The sequence below is a fragment of the Kogia breviceps genome, chromosome 5, assembly GCF_026419965.1.
Source record: "Kogia breviceps isolate mKogBre1 chromosome 5, mKogBre1 haplotype 1, whole genome shotgun sequence".
In the NCBI taxonomy this organism is placed as follows: domain Eukaryota; kingdom Metazoa; phylum Chordata; class Mammalia; order Artiodactyla; family Physeteridae; genus Kogia; species Kogia breviceps.
In genome coordinates, this window is record NC_081314.1 from 6,343,419 (window position 1) to 6,367,670 (window position 24,252).

General features: G+C 39.4%; 1 protein-coding gene across 1 annotated transcript in view; it reads right to left on the reverse strand.

Moving 5' to 3' along the window:
* Positions 1-23,655, reverse strand: part of CPB1 (carboxypeptidase B1) — a 40,264-nt gene extending 16,609 nt beyond the window's left edge. The window contains 7 exon segments of the mRNA XM_059065262.2: positions 917-1,018; positions 1,849-1,950; positions 2,040-2,139; positions 15,925-15,988; positions 15,991-16,048; positions 23,400-23,475; positions 23,585-23,655. Of these exon segments, the coding sequence (XP_058921245.1) occupies positions 917-1,018; positions 1,849-1,950; positions 2,040-2,139; positions 15,925-15,988; positions 15,991-16,048; positions 23,400-23,475; positions 23,585-23,655 (573 nt within the window).
* Between the last annotated feature and the right edge of the window lie 597 nt (positions 23,656-24,252).

Below are 24,252 nucleotides of genomic sequence, written 5' to 3' on the forward strand. Positions count from 1 at the left end.
TACATATTTTTTAAGAGATACTCTGCTGCTGCAAATAACCTATTTCTCTTTAAACTTTTACCCACTAATTTTTGTATCCATCTGTAGATTTTCATGAAGTAGTTATTTCTGTGGTGTTCTAATGGTAACTTTCTGTTTTGCTCATTTGAACATCTATTAGTTGTAATTCTTCTATATGAAAGAGTTGTTCCTTCTCTCCCTTTTTAAAATTTATTGAATCATCTATATCATTATGGACTCATGGATATTTAAAAGTGTTTTTACATATATCTTACCATTAGAATTATAAAGGAGTGGAAAACAGTATCATTTAGAATAGGGACCACTATGTATTGTTTTCTTTTATTCTGAAGTATACATTGATTATTATCTAGGAGATAATGATCAAGTTAGTGGTTTTTCCACAATCATTAACTTTTTTTTTTTTTTTTTTTTGTGGTACGCGGGCCTCTCACTGCTGTGGCCTCTCCCGTTGCGGAGCACAGGCTCCAGACGCGCAGGCTCAGTGGCCATGGCTCACGGGCCCAGCCGCTCCGCGGAATGTGGGATCTTCCCGGACCGGGGCACGAACCCGTATCCCCTGAATCGGCAGGTGGACTCTCAACCACTGCGCCACCAGGGAAGCCCCACAATCATTAACTTTTAAATGACCTATCCACGATATTTACTACCTGTTAGCCTTTCTACCAAAGGTGGGTAAGAAAGTTAAAGATGAGTGAAATACAAATAAATACCATTTGCTAACTGTTTAAAAATTATCAGGTTCTCTTGGTGACCTTTATAGCTTGGACCTTGGAATTATGAATTTTTTCTATGCTATTATTCTCTTTTATTATAGCTAGGTTACAAGGGATTGATTGAAATAAAAAAAAATACTTTCTACTTTCCTCTGCCAGTAATCATTCTATATACTGACCTCTCTCACAAACCACTGGCAAAGTGCAGGGGATATCTACTCTCTGGCATGGAAACTGCAGTCCATGAAAATGGCAGGCTTATTTGGTCCAGGTCTGCCGACCTATTGCAAACAAAAGGAAAAGGGAAACTGTGATTCATCATTTTCAGGGGTTAACATTCACTATCCATCTGGGCTTTGGACTCAACAGGTGAAACCTGACAGCAGCAAGAGGTACATTCCATGATTAAATTAAAACATAATACTAGCACGGTATGTTCTTGCCTCTAGACACTCACAGTATTTGAGTTGAAGGCTTACATGGCTGTTTATTATTTTTATTAAGTTTGACAAGCTCATATTTTTCAGAAGATGCTTGATTACCCTGCTTAATTGTACTCACATGGAGGTTATTTTCTGCTGCTACTATTAGGGGACATGACCAAGACAACTGGATGAGTAATTAGAAGTAATCATGATTGTTGCTAATCTTGTAAGAAGTTTTCCTTCTCTCCCATTTATTCCATGTCTTTTTATTTTCTTCATTAGAATTGCATGATAAAAATGGCATTAGAGGACGACAGAAACAAATTGCTGATACGCTGTGTACCGTTGTCTGATAGATACGAAGTTTATGAACCTCTTTAGCAAATGAATTTGCAAAGGACATCTGGGAGAGGACAATTTCATCAAGGTAGGTGATCATTTACATTGCTTACAGGAATGTGGTTAAATTTATAGGACTTCTCTTATTTTATTGCATTTTTCCTTTTGAATAAATCAAAATAATGATTTAAAAATTCACATATGACAAAACAATCTGGGGAGTCTGTTTGAGGCAGGGAAAGAGTTATAACAATGTTTGGGATGAATATGTCTGTGAAACAGATGTTAATGTGTTAGAATTCGTTGATTTAAAGCCCTCAGACATGGGAAGGTTATGGTAGGCTTACCTTGAGGAGGTATATAGTGTTTCCTAAAAATGTAGTTCTGATGGCACTGAGAGAGATGAGGTCTGGATTTTCTCTGGCGACTTGTTGAGTCCAAGCCTCTGTCTACCAAATGGAACCATTTGTGGATTAACGTGACACTCTTGGTTCAATTCCCAAAGCACTGTCTGTCTAAATCACGTGCGCTTCATAACCGTTTCCCAGTTGTTTTATTTCTCGTAACTGTGTCCAGTTGCACGGACCCTGCTATCAAACTGAGCCTCCAGCACAGGTCTGAGGTTGCTTATTAATACCCTGTAATCAATCAAAGGGGGTGCTCCTGTGAACATAAGCATGTTTCCCAGTCAGCAAAAACCCAGAGTTTCTACTTTAGCCGATGGTATAGTACATTCTCCATGAAGTCAGATCTGTCCCCTGATTATGCTTTTCAACTTGAGCTACTCATCACAAAGTAGGTAAATCATTGAGAAGGATACTGGAGACTGTGAGCAAGGCAGGCTATTCCTTGGCCCAAACTTCACCTGTTTGGGGGTCCTCGGACCTTAAACTTGGAAAATGATTCCCCTGGTACCTGGGGCATTCTGCATCGGGGCTTTTGACTCAACACAGAAGCATGCCCTTAAACCCTATCTATGGTCTTTCTTCCTCAAGATTTTCCTTGTTTTAGCACTGAAAGTCCCATGTCCCAGGAACCTACTCAATCCGAGGTAGATTGGGACAGCCAGTCACCTGAGGCCTTTCTCTAGGTTTTGAGAAAAATATCTTGATGGGTGGAAATTCAGAAATATTGACGAGCTAAAGATTTTTTTTTAGACCAAAGAATACTGAGTTTAAAGTATTCGTTTCTGCTTGCCTTTCTTTTTGCTGGTGTAAAGTGATGTAAGAATGGTTCTGTGGCAAGGTAATGTGAAAATTGGTGACAGAAACTTTGAGGCTTGCTTATTTCTAAAGATGATTATTCAGGTGAAAAGTCTTATTATAAGAGGCATGTGTGAAGGTGTGGGTATATATGACTTTGTTTCTCTTTGCTACTTTTGAGTGGAAAGTGTGTTCTGAAGGGACAAAATTTTATGAGCATTAATGTCCTTGATCATAGACTGTAAATATCATGGGCAGTAGTTAGTTTACAGAAACTTCTATTATCCACAGTCAAGCCTTGAAATGTTTTTATCTGACACACAGAGAATTGTAGCCGCATATCAAAAGTCTGCTTCTCCTCCGGCTGCCCCAAGGGCATTCTGATGAAGTATGTCAGGGACATCTTCTGAACCTCCCTCATGGTCTCTCCTTCTTTTCGTTAACTGTGCATGAACTTGTGTCTGTTTATGGAAAATGCAATAAATTAATACTAAATGATATTTGTTTCCTAGCAAGAGGCAAATACTGTCTTAAGGGCTTAACTATCTTAAGGCACTATTAAAAAAAAGAAAGGAAAAGGAGAAGAGTTTAATATTTATTCCGTGGTAAGAAAATTTCCCATTAAGCAGCCATCAGTACTTTTGTTTGTGCTTTCATTTCTGTGGCTGCTATAAGTTACCACAAACTAAGTGGCTTAAGACAACAGGAATTTATTATTTTACAGCTTAGAGGTCCAACACAGGTCTCACTGGGCTAAGATCAACATGTTAACAGTGAAGTGCTTTCTGGAAGCTCTAGGGGAGAGTCTGATTCCTTGCCCTTTAAAGGCTGCCCGCATTCCTTGGCTCTTTGCCCTTCTACATCTTCAAAGCCAGCAATAGCAGCTCAAGTCCTTCTCATGTTTCATCACTCTATCACTCTGACTTCCTCTTCTGCCTCCCTCTTCCACTTGTAAGGACCCTGTGGTTACTTTGGACTTCTCTGGACAATTTAGGATAATCTACCTATTTTAAGTTCAGCTGCTTAGCAACCTTAATTCCATCTACAGTCCTAACTTCTCTTTGCCATTAGCATATATTCAGATGTCCTAGGGGTTGGTATGTAGACATTTTGGAGGGACAGTCATTCTGCCTGCTATAGTTAGGAACAATGATTATAGTAAGTGCTATAATTAATTATATTTAACACCCAAATTGGATTGTTAGGGAATAGGGTGGAATTAGAAAGAGTCTAGAATTATAAATTGAAAGATCGGGGTCATAGTTTTGCCTAACATGTAAATTGGTTTCAGGAAAGTCATTTAATCTCTGGGCCTTAATTTCAATAATTTATATAATGGGATATTTATTAGCTGATATTCAATGTTCTTTTCAGTTCTAAAATGCAATGACTTGACTCAAATCCCTAGGCCTTGGTCATTTACATAGATGTCTTCCAAGGTTTATGAAGAAAAAAAATTAAACTACAGTAAAGTTGCCAGTTAACACCTTCATAAACTCTAGGGAAACATCTAGAATAGAGATAGTTTAGGTAAATGATTTTCAAATATAACTAAAAACTAAAAACAAAACTAAAACAAGTAAAACAAAAAACCTTGAAAACTAAATATCAGAAGAAACCTTGAAGAAAACAACTGTATTCCAAGATTATCAGTTTGAAAGAACAAATCCTGCCTAACAAGGATGAACTTTTCTGACAGAATGGCAAAACTAAAAATCCGAGAGGAAATGGTAAATGACATCTACTTTCCCTTTAACAAGATTTTCCATTGACAGCAGTAAAATAATCATCTAGGTCACATGGCTTCTTAGTGGCTGCCCAGAGAAAAGAAATCATCAGTTAATTGCTCCCAGGCATTCTACAGCCTCAGGACATTCAGTAGACATTTGTCCCTAAGACCATAACCATAGTGATCTCTGACCTACCAGGAACCAGCTCTGAGTAGAGGGGGGAAATAGGGCTTCCACAGCATATTGCAATATCCTTCTTTTGCATACAATCCTCAAATTCAAATTATTTGGGGGAATAAGTGACAATGTGGAGGTTAGTGTTTTGTTTGGTACTAAGAGACAATGTGTTAGAGTTATTATTATGTTAATATTTAAACATTTTCATCAATAATCAGGACAAAGAAGCATAATAAAACCAGTTAGATTTAAGATGACACCCAAGAGTAAAAATGTCCTCTAGTAACTTGCAAAAGAGTATCAGAATGAGGTTGAAATGTGGTACTTTTGCCTGAAGGTGGGAAATTGACCTTAAATGATCCTTTCTAGCCCTATGATAATTTGATTTTATTAGATTTAGGACAAAGTACTACTTTAGCCACATTACAAAATATTATTACTAAATAATGAGCTTCTATTCTAAGAGATTAAAATAATGACTCATAATGTAATAGGGACTGCATTACAGCTCCAAAATACAGAGGCATGTACACTATTTTATACTTTTATATGTTCCTTTTATAGTGCTATCCCACTCCTTCTTCTTCTTTGTTTTTTTTAGCATGCAGGCAAATTAGATAATGGGACTCCCAGCAAAGCAAGAAACACAATGTCTGAGGAGGAGAGACATGAGTTAGTTTTCTCCCCCTTTCAGATTCCTGAAAAAGGAGTATTAGGTCAGTCCCCAGACTACACACCCATTACTATTGAAGAACATTACTATGTACATATTGTTATCCAAGGACACTTTACAGATCGAATCTGAAACATGCAGAAAAACGTTATAGGCAGATAGCAACAATCAGTCTCTTCCTGCATTGGATAGGGCATAGACCACCTTACTGAAATTTGTAAGAAGGAATTCTGTGAAGGCCCACCCACCGAAAGATTCTGTCAACTTGGCTTCAGAACCATAAGTGGGAGATTTACACCATCCAATTTCTGGTCTTTCTGTACCTAGGGTGTGACATAAGCATTTAAAACTACTGTTATTGTGGGGCGGGTGAAGTCAAGATGGCAGTGTGGGAAGATGCAGAGTTCACGTCTCCCCACAACTAGGGTGCCTGCCAGTTGCTGGTGGGGGACACCGATGCCCAAGGAGATGGGAAGAACCCCCAAGCGAACTGGTAGGATGTGGGAGTATGGAGGCTGGACAGTACCGGCGCCCCTGAGGGGTGGCTGAGAAGGGGGGAGGGATTCCCACCCTGGAGGGACCCTTGGTGACTCAGATTAGGGGGGAGTGGGCCCAGCATTGCCCCTGCCCAATTGGCCAGGGAAGTCTGCCCGGCTCTCGGGCCAGGTCCTGCGCCCTCAGAGGTCCCCTCCAGGCCGGGTTGGTCCTGGGGGCATAGGAGGGAGCCCAGGAGAGAACAGGAGAGGCAGGTGGGAGGGACCCTCCAGGACCAGAGGAGTGGAAAGGAGTAGAGGGCGTTTGCCCCACCCACTCGGGCTGGGGGAGCCTGCTGAGCTCCCAGGCCAGTCCCCTGCACTCCAAAGTCCCCTCTAGGCCACATGGGCCCTGGGGGCATAGGAGGGAGATCAGGAGAGGCAGGTGAGAGGGGACCTCCAGGAGGAGCTGGAGAGGATTGGAGGAAGCCTGCTGGACTCCCAGGTAGGGTCCTCTACCCTCTGAGACCAGAGGCGGGAGGCACGCCTGGGCCTCTTCTGTTGAGCCTAAGGTCCCTCCACCCTCGGACTTTTCCAGCCTTATGGGTCCTAAGCATAGTCTCCGCCCACTGCCCAAACCTCACCCCTGCTTAGGCCCTGCCCTCCACAGCCAAGGCCTTTTCCACCTTTTTTTTTCCTCCTCCTCTTTTTCACTATTGTGGCTCTGTTTTACCTTCCAGTTGTTGTTTTGTCTATACTTTCATTTTTATATGTTTTCTAACATAGCTGTTAGTTTCTAAGTCTAATTTTATTTTTTACTTTATAATTCTCCTTTTTTTTTTGCCACCCCGCATGACTTGCGGGATCTTGGTTCATGAGCCATGGGTTGGGACGAAGCTTCTGTGGTGGGAGCTCTGAGTCCAAACCACTGGACTAACAGAGAGCCTCAGACCCCAGGGAATATTCATTGGAGTGAGGTCTCCTGGAGGTCCTCATCTCAGCACCAAGACCCAGCTCTACCCAACAGCCTACAAACTCCAGTGTTGGAAGCCTCAGGCCAAACAACTCGTAAGACAGGAACACAATCCCACTTATTAAAAAAAGGAAAAAAAAAATGAGACAGCAAAATAAAAATGTCACAGATGAAGGAGCAAGGTAAAAATCTATAAGACCAAATAAATGAAGAGGAAGTAGGCAATCTACCTGAAAAAGAATTCAGAGTAATGATAGTAAAGATGATCCAGAATCTCTGAAATAGAATGGAGGCATGGATTGAGAAAATACAAGAAATGTTTAACAAAGATCTAGAAGAACTAAAGAACAAACAAACAGAGATGAAAAACATAATAACTGAAATGGAAAATACACTAGAAGGAATCAAAAAAATAAGTGAGGCAGAAGAACGACTAAGTGAGCGGGAAGACAAAATGGTGGAAATAACTGCTGAGGAACAGAAGAAAGAAAAAAGAATGAAAAGAGTTGGAGACAATCTCAGAGACCTCTGGGACAACACTAAATGCACCAATATTCAAATTATAGGGGTCCCAGAAGAAGAGAAAAAGAAAGGGTCTGAGAAAACATTTGAAGAGATTATAGCGGAAAATTTCCCTAACATGGGAAAGGAAATAGTCACCCAAGTCCAGGAAGCACAAAGTGTCCCATACAGGATAAACCCTAGGAGAAACACACCAAGACACATATTAATCAAACTAACAAAAATTAAATTCAAAGAAAAAATATTAAAAGAAGCAAGGGAAAACAAAAAGTAACATACCAAGGAATCCCCATAAGGTTATCAGCTGATTTTTCAGCAGAAACTCTGCAGGCCAGAAAGGAGTAGCAGGATATACTTAAAGTGATGAAAGATAAGAACCTACAACCAAGATTGCTCTACCTAGCAAGGATCTCATTCAGATTCAACAGAGAAATCAAAAGCTTTTCAGACAAGCAAAAGCTAAGAGAATTCAGCACCACCAAATCAGCTTTACAACAAATGCTAAAGAAACTTCTCTAGGAGGGAAACACAAGAGAAGGAAAGACCCACAAAAACAAACCCAAAACAATTAAGAAAATGGTAATAGGAACATACATATCAGTAATAACCTTGATACAGATGAAGCAGTTTGCAGGGCAGAAGTTGAGACACAGATGTAGAGAACAAACGTATGGACACCAAGGGGGGAAAGCCGCGGGGGGGTGGGGATGGTGGTGTGCTGCTGAATTGGGCAATTGGGATTGACATGTATACACTGATGTGTATAAAATTGATGACTAATAAGAACCTGCTGTATAAACAAACAAACAAACAAACAAAAAACCAACTAATACTAAACTTTCTTTGGGTTATTTGTATGGAAATATGTTAATATAAATGTTTCAGACATTACATGAAATTTCTAAAAATCTTATATGTTCTGGTGTAATGTTATAAGTCATAATTCTTGTTATTACTTTAAAATGTATATCTCAGAAATAACTAAATTTCCTTGTCAATTGCATTATTATGAACTTTCATCAAATCTTTAACCGTGGTCACTTTTAAGTCTTTTGTCATTTACAGACAGTTCTGGGTGTACTCTGATACTTTTGCAAAAATGTTCCTATAAAAGGGTTTCATCTTCAAAGAATTCATGGAAAAGACTCTGACAAGTACAGGTTTCTGGTAACTGACTATGCTGCTGAACTGAATGAATAAGCATTTTCAGAACTCTAATGGAAAACTGATGAATTCATAAAAGTGCTAACAAAAGATCAAGATGAAAATAAAATTGATTACATGGGACTGAGTGAACGGATGAGGATGATTATAATTTTTGTGACTTTCTGTTTGAATACACACACAAAAAAATCCCACAAGGACTCAGAGGCAAAAAATATACAAATCAATTGTCACTGCAAAGTAAAGGAGCTGTTACAGTGGAGGATTGCAGGACTGAATGTCAATATTATGACATAGTATGAGTGTGTTTCGTGTTTGGTAATTGCAATCATTGTTGCTTTTGTTGGTGGTCATCCATTTACAATGCCTGGTGTCAGTTTATTTATCTCTTGTAAAAATAAAATACAGTGTGTGTGTGTGTGTGTGTGTGTGTGTGTGTGTGTGTGTGTGTGAAAAAAAAAAACCTTGAATGTAAATGGATTAAATGCTCCAACCAAAAGACACAGACTGGCTGAATGATACAGAAACAAGACCCATATATATGCTGTCTACAAGAGACCCACTTCAGACCTAGGGACACATACAGACTGAAAGTGAAGGGATGGAAAAAGATATTCCATGCAAATAGAAATCAAAAGAAAGTTGGAGTAGCAATACTCATATCAAATAGACTTTAATATAAAGAATGTTACAAGAGGGCTTCCCTGGTGGCGCAGTGGTTGAGAATCCGCCTGCCGATGCAGGGGACACGGGTTCGTGCCCTGGTCCGGGAAGATCCCACGTGCCGCGGAGCAACTAAGCCCGTGAGCCATGGCCGCTAGGCCTGCGCGTCCGGAGCCTGTGCTCCGCAACGGGAGAGGCCACAACAGTGAGAGGCCCGCATACCGCAAAAAAAAAAAAAAAAAAAAAAAAGAATGTTACAAGAGACAAGGAAGGACACTACATAATGATCAAGGGATCAATCCAAGAAGAATATATAACAATTATAAATGTTTATGCACCCAACATAGGAGCATCTCAATACATAAGGCAAATGCTAACAACCATGAAATGGGAAATCGACAGTAACACAATAAAAGGAGGGGACTTTAACACCTCACTTACACCCATGGACAGATCATCCAGACAGGAAATTAATAAGGAAACGCAAGCCTTAAATGACACAATAGACCAGATAGATTTAATTGATATATATAGGACATCCATCCTGAACCAGCAGATTACACTTTCTTCTCAAGTGTGCATGGAACATTCTCCAGGATAGATCGCATCTTGGGTCACAAATCAAGCCTCGGTAAGTTTAAGAAAATTGAAATCATGCCAAGCATATTTTCTGACCACAATGCTATGAGACTGGAAATCAATTATAGGAAAAAACTTGTAAAACCCACAAATACATGGAGGCTGAACAGTGCACTACTAAATAACCAAGAGGTCACTGAAGAAATCAAGGAAGAAAAAAAATACATAGAAACAAATGACAACAAAAACACAACGACCCAAAACCTATGGGATGCAATGCAACAAAAGCAGTTCTAAGAGGGAGGTTTATAGCAATTCAATCTCACCTCAAGAAACAAGAAAAATCTCAAATAAACAATCTAACCCTACACCTAAAGCAGCTAGGGAAAGAAGAACAAAGAAAACCAATGTCAGTAGAGGGAAAGAAATCATAAAGGTCAGAGCAGAAACAAATGAAATAGAAATGAAGGAAACAATAGCAAAGATCAATAAAACTAAAAGTTGGTTCTTTGAGAAGATAAACAAAATTGATAAACCCTTAGCCAGACTCATCAAGAAAAAAAGGGAGAGGATGCAAATCAATAAAATTAGAAATGATAAAGGAAAATCACAGCTGACACCACAGAAATACAAAGGATTATAAGAGACTGCTACAAACAACTATATGCCAATAAAATGGACAACCACAAAGAAATGGACAAATTCTTGGAAAGGTACAATTTTCCAAGACTGAACCAGGAAGAATTTGAAAATATAAACAAATCTATCACAGGTAATGAAATTGAAAGTGTAATTTAAAAACTTCCAACAAACAAAAGTCCAGGACCAGATGGCTTCACACGCAAATTCTATCAAACATTTAGAGAAGAGCTAACACCCATCCTTTTCAAACTCTTCCAAAAAATTGCAGAAGGAGGAACACTCTCAAATTCATTCTATGAAGCTACCATCACCCTGATACCAAAACCAGAAAGGTATCACAAAAAAAGAAAACTATAGAACAATATCACTGATGAACATAGATGCAAAAATCCTGAACAAAATACTATCAAACAGAATCCAACAACATATTAAAAGGATCATACACCATGATCAAGTGGGATTTATCCCAGGGATGCAGGGATTCTTCAATATATGCAAATCAATCAATGTGATACACCATATTAACAAATTGAAGGAGAAAAACCATATGATCATCTCAACAGATGCAGAAAAAGCTTTTGACAAAATTCAACACCCATTTATGTTAAAAACTCTCCAGAAAATGGTCATAGAGGGAACCTACCTCAATATAATAAAGGCCATATATGACAAACCCATAGCAAATATTATACTCAGTGGTGAAAAACTGAAAGCATTTCCACTAAGATCAGGAAGAAGACAAGGTTGTCCACTCTTGCTGCTCTTATTCAACATAGTTTTGGAAGTCCTAGTCCCGGCAGTCAGAGAAGAAAAAAGAAATAAAAGGGATACAAATTGGAAAAGAAGAAGTAAAACTGTCACTGTTTGCAGATGACATGATACTATACATAGAAAATCCTAAAGATGCCACCAGAAAACTACAGGAACTAATCAGAGAATTTGGTAAGGTTGCAAGATACAAAATTAATGCACAGAAATCTCTGGCATTCCTATACACTAACAACGAAAAATCAGAACGAGAAATTAGGGAAATAATCCCATTTACCATTGCAGCAAAAAGAATAAAGTACCTAGGAATAAATCTACCTAAGGAGGCAAAAGACTTGTACTCAGAAAACTATAAAACACTGATGAAAGAAATTAAAGATGAGATAAACAGTTGGAGAAATATACCATGTTCTTGGATAGGAAGAATCAACATTGTGAAAATGACAGTAGTACCCAAAGAATCTACAGATTCAATGCAATCCCTATCAAACTACCAATGGCATTCTTCACAGAATTAGAACAAAAAATTTTACAATTTGTATGGAAACACAAAAGACCCTGAATAGCCAAAGCAGTCTTGAAGGATAAAAACAGAGCTGGAGGAATCAGGCTCCCTGACTTCAAACTATACTACAAAGCTACAGTAATCAAGACAGTATGGTACTGTAACAAAAACAGAAATATAGATCAATGGAACAGGATAGAAAGCCCAGAGATAAACCCACACACATATGGTCAACCTAATTTATGACAAAGGAGGCAAGGGTATACAATGGAGAAAAGACAGCCTCTTTAGTAAGTGGTGCTGGGAAAACTGGACAGCTACATGTAAAAGAATGAAATTAGAACACTCCCTAACACCATACACAAAAATAAACTCAAAATGGATTAAAGACATAAATATAAGATCAGACAGTATAAAAATCTTAAGAGGAAAACATAGGCAGAAAACTCTTTGACATAAACCACAGCAAGATGTTTTTTGACCCACCTCCTAGAGTAATGGAAATAAAAGCAAAAATAAACAAATGGGACCTAATGAAACTTCAAAGCTTTTGCACAGCAAAGGAAACCATAGACAAGATGAAAAGACAACCCTCAGAATGGGAAAAAATACTTGCAAATGAAACTACAGACAGGATTAATCTCCAAAATATACAAACAGCTCATGGAGCTCAATATCAAAAAAACAAACAATCCAATCCAAAAATGGGCAGAAGACCTAGATAGACATTTCACTGAAGAAGACATACAGATGGCCAAGAGGCACATGAAAAGATGCTCAACATCACTAATTACTAGAGAAATGCAAATCAAAACTACAGTGAGGTATCACCTCACACCAGTCAGAATGGCCATTATAAAAAAATCTAGAAACAATAAATGGTGGAAAGGGTGTGGTGAAAAGGGAACCCTCTTGCACTGTTTGTGGGAATGTAAATTGATACAGCCACTATGGAGAACAGTATGGAGGTTCCTTAAAAAACTAAAAATAGAATTACCATATGACCCAGCAATCCCACTACTGGGCATATACCCTGAGAAAACCATAATTCAAAAAGATACATTGAGCCTAATATTCATTGCAGTACTATTTACAATAGCCAGGACATAGAAGCAACCTAAGTATCCATCGACAGATGAATGGATAAAGAAGATGTGGCACATATATACAATGGAATATTACTCAGCCATAAGAAGAAATGAAACTAAGTTATTTGTAGTGAGGTGGATAGACCTAGAGTCTGTCATACAGAGTGAAGTAAGTCAGAAAGAGAAAAACAAACACCGTATGCTAACACATATATATGGAATCTAAATTTAAAAAATGGCACTGATGAACCTAGTTGCAGGGCAGAATAAAGACATAGACGTAGAGAATGGACTTGTGGACATGGGGTGGCGGGGGAAGCTGGGGCAAACTGAGAGAGTCGCATGGACATATATACACTACCAAATGTAAAATGGATAGCTAGTGGGATGCAGCCGCATAGCACAGGGAGATCAGCTCGGTGCTTTGTGACCACCTAGAGGGGTGGGAGAGGGAGGGTGGGAGGGAGGCTCAAGAGGGAGGGGATATGGAGATATATTTATGCATATGGCTGATCCACTTTGTTGTACAACAGAAACTAACACAGTATTTTGAAGCAATTACACTCCAATAAAGATCTATTAAAAAATACTGTTATTTTTCTTGGTGCACACATTTTAAATTTTTTCCCATAGTAATTCAGAATCTGATTAAAACTACCAAATGATGAAAGTCTTAGTGAAGAGGGTTGGAACCACTGAAAAATCTGAAAAGCTATTTTGGTAGAACTTGTACAGTAGATGGTTCCTGTTACATAGAAAAACAACTGCAAATTCTTGCCAGCAGGAGACCATCTAAATACATATTAGTTACCACATGAGGTAATCATGGGATGCAGAGGGACTGCTTGCAGCCCCGGCAAGGATATTGCTGGTGTGCTGCTCCAGGATTTCTAGGGAGTTATTATTACTTAATATTTAGGAAATTATATGCCACAAATGTGCTAAGCAAAAATTAACGAGATCTTAGCCTTCAGGGAACATCCTATATTCTACGTGAGACAGCATTCATACACAATTCCCTAAAAGTTTACACATTAAAAAAAGACATGAATTTTCCTCCTGGTAAAAGGAGATTGTTACTCGATTAGAAGCCGTTTTGCTACTTTGTGATCTGAGTAGAATTAGGATGTCAATTCAGGTGGCTTATGGTCACTGATCTTTGTTCTGTTCTTCTTAAAGAATTATAAGGAAACTCATCTTTTTGAATATTATTAAGGGCTCCTGTAGGCTAGGATTTTAGAAGTCCTTCCTAGTGTAATAAAAAGAGCAAAATATCACAGACGTGAATCTTAATCACATTTTGAAACTTACTGTATTATATCTTTGTTTTAAAAAGACAGTCAATTCTTAAGGTCACATTTTGACACTTCCCTCAGGCAGAAGCAGATAGCCAAGCTGTGTGAAGCATGATAATGGGGTTAAACAAAACAGTTTCTGTTGACCTTTAAAAGATGTATAATCTACCTCTTTGTACAAGAGTAAACTATAGCAGCATTCACAGCAATAAAAATATCAGATGCAATTTATTTCCATATTGTTTTATTTCATCGTCACAGCAGCCCTTTGAGAGTGGCATTATGTATATCTTCACTTTATGAAGATAAGGTTAGAAGGATCCTTTCCTTGTAAAGACAAGGGCACTGAAGCTCAGAAAGGTTAAGCAAATTATCCAAGGTCAGACAGCCAGGAAGTTGCAGAGTCAGGATTTAAGCCTTGTCTGTTTTTTCCCCAAGGCATTTGCTTGTTGCATTATGCTGTACCACTTCTTCTAATGGAGATCCAGATTTTATAGGTGACAATTCTGATATCTTTACTAGCATAAATACTATTCTGTAGTTTTAGGATGTGAACAATAAGAGAAAATGTCTGTTAAAATTATGTAGGTCACAGTTTCTCAAAATATAATGGAGACTTGAGCTTATGGTAGGGGATTGTTGGATAAACATTTGAACGTTCAAGACTGGAGTGTGAGACTGTCTCCTTGCTCCTTGCTGATCCACTCTCTGGAGGAAAAACTCTGCTTTAGTCTAAAGGCCTCATTTCCTCCTTCCCTCAAATGCAGATTGAGGGAAGTCCTAAGCCTTAACGTATAGTCTGTTCTCTACCTAGAGTCTGATTTCTCATTGTCTTTGTTTGGCTAACTCCTCGTCTTTTAGTTCTCAGCTGAAGCCTCCTTTCCTAGTATGGCCCTCCGTGATCCCTGGACTTGATCTATTCCCCTGCAATTCCAGCCCTTTACTCTTCTTTTTTTTTTTTTTTTTTTTTTTTTTTTTTTTTTTTTTTTGCGGTATGCGGGCCTCTCACTGTTGTGGCCTCTCCCGTTGCGGAGCACAGGCTCCGGACGCACAGGCTCAGCGGCCATGGCTCACGGGCTTAGTTGCTCCGCGGCACGTGGGATCCTCCCGGACCAGGGCAGGAACCCGTGTCTCCTGCATCGGCAGGCGGATTCTCAACCACTGCGCTACCAGGGAAGCCCTACTCTTCTTGACATGTGTTACACATATTGCAATTCTTTGTTCATTTTCCTCTGAAGGGGATGGGCCCTATCAGTTTTCTCAGCATTTGTTGTATGCAGATGCTCACCAGCTATTTGTTGGATCAACAGACGGACGGCTGTCCCCACTCAGGAGACATTCTCATCTTCAAAGTCTGAGATGGATCAGTGCGGTATTTGGGGAAGATTCATGGCGTGATCAGCTTAGCCAGCTCTACTCTAGGCCTTTGGGGAACCACTTTCCTTTCTTGCAGTCCTTCTCTCCATGCCTTCTCCTACCATTAGAGATAGTGGGGGGCTTTGGGAGGAAAAACGACAGAAGGACCAATCAGTCTGACTCTAGTCTGGTCCTTAATCGAAAGGAGCACGAAGAACCCTCATGGCTCACGGTAGGTCTGGTGATCACCTGGCAAGAAGACTTGATACGATTTGGGACTCAAACTGTGTTGGGCTGATGATAGAATATCCGTTGGTTTGGCCTTTAGTCTATAGATCACTTGTAAACCAGTAGCAGGTCAAATATCTGGCTAAAGAGTCGGGATTCAAGAGTCAAACCTGTTTTTATTAGAGCAATAACTAAACACAAAATCTACCAGACTTGACATCTTAAGACTTGGAATTCAGGGCCAGCTCTGCCATGACCTGTTTGTGGGGCCCTGGGGAAGCCATAGTCTTGGTCTTATTTTTTAATCTTCTCAGGTTTGTTTTTGGAGACCAGGATGAGAGCATACACGAGAGAGAATTTTCATAACTATAAAACGTAAACTTACTCGTACTGTAGTTAATTCTGCTTCAGAACGTCTTCCACAGTGAAAATATCTTCTGCTTTAACACGAAGTCAACTGTACTGTGAGGTTTGATTTGTGTGACAGAATCTGGTTTCCAGAAGTCAGTCTGAATGAGGAATAAGATGTATTGTACTGGACACCTATAATTCAATGGGTGAATTATCACCAGCAAGCACACTATTGCTATACTCCAATGAGTTCTTTTCAGACTCAAATTATCCATGAAATCTCTTAAAAATCTCTCCTTTGAATGAATAAGAGTTGGGACCAAGCAGTTAGATGTCAATAAAAGTGTTTACACATACATATATAGCATTAATTGATTATGAACAAGCATGAAGAGCATATAATTATCTCCCATAATGCTAGTTAATTGCAGTATTCTATAACTGCTCCCTTCTATTATTGATTTTCTAGAACAGTTGCTTATTGTGATAGCAATGTTTGTGGTAATGGATGTATGTGCTGAATGAATGATGCTGAATTAACTGGAGCCACAAAATTTAAAAGCGAGAAATTGAGCTTTCTCTTACTTTTTAGTGGACTCATTTTATGAGTTTATCTTGGAACTCAGTGCTATTCAAGTCACAGTAATGTGTGGAACCAAGAACGTCCCTGACCTGTGGAGGATCCACCAGGGAGGAAAAATGTATCTTTCCGCAGTGGTCATGTTGGCACCATGGCCAGAAGCAAAATATTCCTGAGGATCCAATAATATGCTGACATTTTCATTTGTTCAATTATTCATCAGCTATTCCTGAGGACCTTTTATGTCTAGGCTCTGTGCCTGATACCAGGAATACACTAGTGAGCAAATCACACATGGGGAGATTTTAGAGGAAATTGTGCACAAAAGCAGGATGACATATTTGATAATTCTAACGTCTTTGTTTGTGGATGCGTGGTTTCAGATCTCCTTTTTCCTTGGGAAAATATTAACCAATGACACTCTGCCTCTCACAGGTCTCTGTTTTTCTCTTCTTTGCTTGAGCTGAGTAAAGGCCTAGAAACCTGAGGTGACCCTGACATTGGATCTTTCTGTGCCCTGTGTCTCACTCAATACCTGTTTAGATATTTATGAGCTAGTCTCAGGATGGAGATGTGACAGGTGGTGGTATTTAGGACCATTGCTTTGGAACTTAGAAGGGAGTTTGGGCAGACTTAGAGGTTGTTAAATAGAAACTGATGATGTAAGATAATAAGATGACTCAATTTCAAATATACCTGTGGAGAATCCAGGTGCCTATATCCTGTGCTGGTAATCTTCAAACCTCTGTAGATGTCTAGAGGGTACTGAATCATGAGTCAGGGTCATAGGGAAGGTCAGGGGAATGGGAGGCAGGGACATTAGGATTACACAGGAGGGATGCCAGAAGAAATAGTGTGAGCATGGTTGGCCTTACTAAGGTACTGAAAAGAGAGAGTACTGATACTTTGACAAGGACTGGCCGCAGAATGTGATCTATTGAGTCAAAGATGAGAGGATAAAGGTGAGAGGTTAAAAGATAGTGGAGGGGGACGTCCCTGGTGGTCCAGTGGTTAAGAATCCGCCTGCCAATGCAGGGCACGCGGGTTCGATCCCTGGTCGGGGAACTAAGATCCCACATGCTGAGGGGCAACTAAGCCTGCACGCTCTAGAAGCCCGCACGCCTCAGCTAGAGAGAAGCCCGCATGCTGCAATGAGGAGCCCGTGAGCGCAACGAAGATCCCGCGCGCCGCGACTAAGACCCAACACAGCCAAATACGTAAATAGATAAATATTTAAAAAAAAAAAAAAAGGTAGTAGAGGAAGTATAAAGGCTTATCATGATAAAGACAGAGAAAGCAAGGGCTGGTGATGAATTCTAGTTAGCCAGCATTGTAAAGAGAAGGGCCATGAAGACAAGCACATTATAGGAGAAAGCATATTTTTAAAAGTTAACTCTGAGTTTGTGTTCTTAATAAATGCCTGTCATTCCATGGTGGGATGGGAGAGGGAGGTGTATCTTTATTATAGACCCAGAGGTTTAGAATTGGTAAAGCACATGAAGTCCTCCAAGCATCTGTAGGCAACTTGACAGCGCCCCACTCATACCTAACACTGGGGCCTTTTAGCGTGCCCAGGAGACTCCCCACTGCCAAGATCTGCATCTCTGTGCTTGAAAACTCCCCCAAACTGGAAAAGCCTAACAGCTCGCAGCAGGCAGGAGGTGCCAAAGAAATAACTCTTTCCAGAGAAGTGCTTAACCAATGACCCTAGCAAGTTGATCTCTAAATATTCCAATCCTGTCATTTCTCAGGTGGGATAGTTTAGATGCATGTGGTTTGCACCCTTTCCTGGAATTTCTCTGTAGGATTAAGCTCTAGTCATCCTCTGTGGTATAGCTGGCTTAATAGTGCCGCTTTTGTTTGCTGCCCTCCCTTCTCCGAATCACTCCTCACTTGTCTACCCAGGCTCCCTGTACTTTCCAAATGAAATCTTTGCCCTTGAATCTTTGTCTAAGGGTCTGCTCTGGAAGTACCTACATTAAGATGCTAGCTTACCACTTAGAGTAACAAATACCTGCACAATATCCTTGGTGATGATTCTAATACAATCTTGAGTATATCTAGTACTACTTCAGAACAGCCTAATTGCCTTTTGGATGGTTTTCCTTCTGATATTAAGTTGAAAGTTGCCTTCCCTAATCTTCTAACCTCTTGTGCAAACGTTTGTCCTGGCTCTGCCAAATATTGGGAGAAATATATATATATATATATATATATATATATAAAATTTCTCAACCCCCTTTAAGAAAAAAAAATATATTTTTAAACGGGGTAGAGAAATCTCATAAGCATGTTTGACAGAAGACTTGCAGACCTAACCTGAGGTCCTGTAACAACTCCAGTTTGACAAGGAGAAAATTGGTCAGCAAACATACCAACATCCAACACTATGGAGTCCTGCAAATATGATGCAGACTTAGTAACCTGGAGTTAGTCCCCAGTTCTTAGGAGAAATGGAGCCAAAAATCAGGAGCAACATTATAGCCTTATAGATGTTTACAATGCATTAAGTATGGTTACAAATAATAAAATATTGGTACAGGGAGATAAATATAAATTTCGGTAATTACCAACACTTTGTGAATGAGATATATGTTTAAAATATGGAAGTGGAGTAAAATATGTGATATGAGGTATGGGGAATTGAATTATTATATGTAAAGGAGTTATAAAACTGAGGTTATAAAATTATAAATCCAGGAACCTGAGTGACAAAGAACCATTTGTTGGAAGATAAAGGAATATCTTTAAGTGCTACCACTGTGGGAATGTCAACTTAATCAGCCAGCTGGCTAATACTTAAAGAGTCCTTCCTAAAATATATTACAAAACCAATACAAAAGCAAGTAGTGTATTCACCTTAAATTCTTTTGGGAATAAGAAGGATTCATAAAAGAATAAATATTTGTGTTGGGGAATTTTGGTTCTTCACATATTTACACAAATTTGTTTCTTCACACCGCATTTGACTATGAGTTGAGCATATGATAGACTCTTCATTTATCTTGATGGAATTTTCCTTTCTTGTTGGAAGAGCAAATGACTTCTACGCTAGGCCTAGTTCCAGACAGCAGGGAGAAGCTTACAATCATAATGGAAGTGATGGGAACATTGGAAGACTGTAACCAAGTTACCTTGGGCATGCACCCGGATCTACAGAAACAGAGTTCAAGAAAGTACTGAGAAAAGAGAATAGGTTTCGTGGTGAATGTCTCCAATAAAGGAACAAGGAGATAAAATAAAACCCTTACTATACAATTACATGTGGATATGCTGCTAGAGTCCATTGAGGTCACAGTTCTCTCCAATACATTCAGCTTTTAAAAGGACATGTTCAAAAGCAGGGAGGAAGGACACATGGCCAAGGATGAATACAAAGACTAGATGCCCTTGTAACGATCTTATCAGGAAGGCTACAGTCCAGAACATGCTGCACTTGCAAGATTGCTAAGGAGAGTAAAACTCTCTTTTTTTTAACATCTTTATTGGAGTATAATTGCTTTACAATGGTGTGTTAGTTTCTGCTTTATAACAAAGTGAATCAGTTATACATATAAATATGTTCCCATATCTCTTCCCTCTTGCGTCTCCCTCCCACCCTCCCTATCCCACCCCTCTAGGTGTTCACAAAGCACAGAGCTGATCTCCCTGTGCTATGCGGCTGCTTCCCACTAGCTATTTAATTTACATTTGGTAGTGTATACATGTCCATGCCACTCTCTCACTTTGTCCCAGCTTACCCTTCCCCTTCCCCGTGTCCTCAAGTCCATTCTCTACCTCTGCATCTTTATTCCTGTCCTGCCCCTAGGTTCTTCAGAACCTATTTATTTATTTTTTAGATTCCATATATATATGTTAGCATACGGTATTTGTTTTTCTCTTTCTGACTTACTTCACTCTGTATGACAGACTCCAGGTCCATCCACCTCACTACAAATAACTCAATTTCGTTTCTTTTTATGGCTGAGTAATATTCCATTGTATATATGTGCCACACCTTCTTTATCCATTCATCTGTCAATTAAAAATCTCTTTTTCAGTCATGTTGGAAATAAAATGAATAAAGAAGAAACACGCGGTCTCACTGCTTGGAGCTGACGTATAATGTTTGCAGCTGTAAGAGAGGAAGTAGCCAGATTGAACTCTTGTTTGGCTTTTGTCTTTTCTAAGGAGTTATACTATCTCTTGTTTTTTCTACTTCTACTGAGAGATGAAATTATCATAAGTAAAGAAATTTTCAAATATTACGATTTTAGCAGAAGAACCTCCTTTGGAAAGAGAACATTGAGGCCCAGGATAGACAAGGAGAGAGGGGGTTGGTCTGGTAATGCAAATTGCATTCGAAATCCTGGATCTAACGACAGTAATGATAACAAACGCTTACATAGTTTTTACTATATAAATTCCTGCTAAGTGCTTTACTTATATTAATTCTTTTAAATCTCACAACAATCCTGTAAGGTAAATGCTCTTGTTCTCCTTATTTGACAAATGGGAAAGTTGAGACCCAGAGAGGCATCCAAGGTCCAGCTAGCAAGTGGTAGAGCCAGGAATCGCATGCAGGAAGTCTGAGTCCAGATTCTCTGCTTTTGACCACCCGAAAATGCTGAACTTTAGGTAACTAAAAAAATACTGAGGATGTGAATGCAGAACTTTCTGAGCAATCTTGGAGGAATCAGAGCTTGAAGGGATCACTGAGCAGTGGAGGGGGCATGGCTTGGGTTTCGTGAACAGGAAGACACGTGAATTCTAGAAGCAGGAGCTCCAGGGGCCTGGCATGGATACTGGCAGAGTAAACTGGAAGCAGATGGACTGTGAATATTCAGAAAAGGAAGCCATGATCCTTGGGAGCCGGCACGGTTTAAAGCAAGAATAAGTCAAGCCAAAAAAAAAGAAAAAAAAAAAAAGAAGAAGTCAAGCCCAATTAACTTCATGTTATTATTGAAAGAGACCACTAGCCTGATAGAATGCTGAATCTGGATCGTAGCAAAGCATTTGACCAAGTCTCTGCATTTATATTCTTCTTTACAAGCTGGAAAACACAGTGTTAGCTCTAAGTAACACCACAGTAACTTGGGTAGTAGAGCAAACCCATCCAAGGAGAGTTGGTTAATGAACCACTTTCAGTGCTTACTTAACACTGTCTGGCATATTGGAGCCTCATGATAAGTAGGTATTAAATGAGTGAACCATGAAGAGTGCCTCTAATTCTGTGCTGACCCCTGACTTACTTAATGTTTTTCCTTTATCAGTGACAAAGATAAAAGTTAAGAAGGCATGTTTATCAAACTTGCTGGTGACACAAAGTTAGGGCGAAGAATTATTTGGATGAGTGAATTAATTTTTAAAACTGTCTCAATATGCTATCAAGATAATTTTTAACAGAGTAAATCTAAAATCCTGCATTTTGGTTAAAAAATAAATCAGGCAAGTATAGAAGGAAGAATACCTTGCTTGAGGGTGATTCATGTGAGAAAAACATAGCCTAATAGTTTTGATTGGCAATAGGTTTACTATAAGCTAAGAGCATTCTAACTGTTCAAGATGCTAAAAAGAATCTTAGGCCCCATTGATAAGTGTCTGCTGTACAAATGAAAGCAGGCAATGGTCCTACAGTATGTATTAATCAGAGCACGCCTGGAGGTCCATTGTCAATTCTGAGAGCTACATTTTAAAAAAGAAACATAGACAGAAAGATTGAGCTATATTCAGAGGTGACCAGAATGATCAAGTGTCTGTAAACCAGTGCCAAGAGAAATGATGGAAGGCCTGGAAAAGATAAATCTTAGAAGTGAGACAGTATTTGACTCAGCTAGGTCCAGTGGGTCAAAGATAGAGAAGGTAGCTTTCAGCTCAGTATAACGATTAAAATGATTTGTAAGGCAAATTTGCTACCTTGAAAAAGCAGTATTCCTACTATCCTTGGAAATGCTCAAACAGTTTTTATCAGGGCTAGTAACCAGGGATGCTGTTTCCAGTGAGGAAGTTCAAATTTGAGTGGAAGGCTGTAATAGATGAGTTTATATTCTCTTTGAATTCTAACCTTCTGAATCTGTTTCAGATTATGACACTTTTTACCTTCTTTTTTCTCCACACCTTAAAAACTAAAAAGATAACTATAGAAAGATAGATGGATGGATGGATAGATAGATACTTAGGAGCTAGTAGAATATTTTGGTTTCTATATTCATGAAAAGACAGCATTGGATCAAGTAAACTATTGTGGTCAGCAATAGCTTCCTGACACACACTATATATATATATATATATATATATATATATATGTATATATATATATATATATATATATATATAATTAAAACTGTCAGTTTTCATCCCATATACAGTGGATTTTTTAACATAAAGTAGCCTAGAGATTTTGGTTTCTTGAAAGTAAAAGTATGAAAATCACTCCTGGCTTTTTACCTTCTTTACCTCCTTCATGCCATATCATTAAGAGGGCCTGAATCAAGGTCATGAAAACTCAAGCTGTTTGATTTGGAATGAAAGAAAATCAAAGAGAACAGATGATACATGGGATGTGGAAATGAATATCAAGTTGGACAAAAGCCCAGTTTTTCTGTAATATCCAAGCTGATCATTTTTCTCTTTTGCCTTAGAAGGGAAGTTACTGTACATTATTAGATGTTCTATGACCTTTGCAACAGTTTCAGCTCATTCAGTTGTCATGCTCTGGCAGCTCTTCAAAAAGTTACCCTGGATTTATAATACTATAGGGCTTATGGCAATCTAATTTAGGCAGAAGAAGAAGGCATGGGGGCACTAAATGTTTTTCAAGTTTTTATTTCTTGCTACAAAAGTGCTATAGTTAATGTCTCATGTCATTCTTCCTTTGATGGAATCATAGTGTAATCTAAGATTTTAAAATAAGTGTGAAGGAAACCCTATAGCATAGAATTATTCTTTACCTGCCTGGTGCCGGCCGACCCACGGAGTGAGTTGACGTCGTTTTCATCTTCAGCACCGACACGGAACGCCTTCTCGCTGAATGGTGAGATACAGGAGAAGGAGAGGACATTTTAAATTGGGTAAAGTGTTCAAATTTTTTGTCTAGCAAGGAGGGGCTTGCTCATTTGAGGTGTCAATCACTTACCCTTCAAAGCGCTCACCGGAATGGTGAGCAGAGGCTAGGGTCACAGTCATGAGAATCAAGAACGCCAACATCGGGCTTCCCTGGTGGCGCAGTGGTTGAGGGTCCGCCTGCCGATGCAGGGGACGGGGGTTCGTGCCCCGGTCCGGGAGGATCTCACGTGCCGCGGAGCGGCTGGGCCCGTGAGCCATGGCCGCTGAGCCTGCGCGTCCGGAGCCTGTGCCCCGCAGTGGGGCGGGGGGAGGGGGCACAACAGTGAGAGGCCCGCGTACCACAAAAAAACCCCCCCAAAACAAAAAAAAACCGCCAACATTGTGCCTGATCAGGTCTTTTGGTGGGTTTCACCTGCTTTTATTAATCCGGGGCGTTCTTTGTTTTCTGCTCCTGATTGCAAATGGGCACTATCAAATCTTGATTAAAGGTTTTCCTGGCATTGCTGCCCTGATAGCTGTGTAAAGTCTGCGAGTATATCTCTCTTAACACCTATGGAAACAGAGCAAATAATCTGAAGTTCAGCCTGTCTGATTTGGATGTCAGACCTAGAATAGTCTGGAGGTAAAGGAGTTTTAAATAAAATCTATTGTATAGCCTTTAACATTTTTTTGATTTGAGAATTAGATAGAACAAATTCTATAGAATTTGACATCCCAGTCAAGGTGTAGAACATTTTC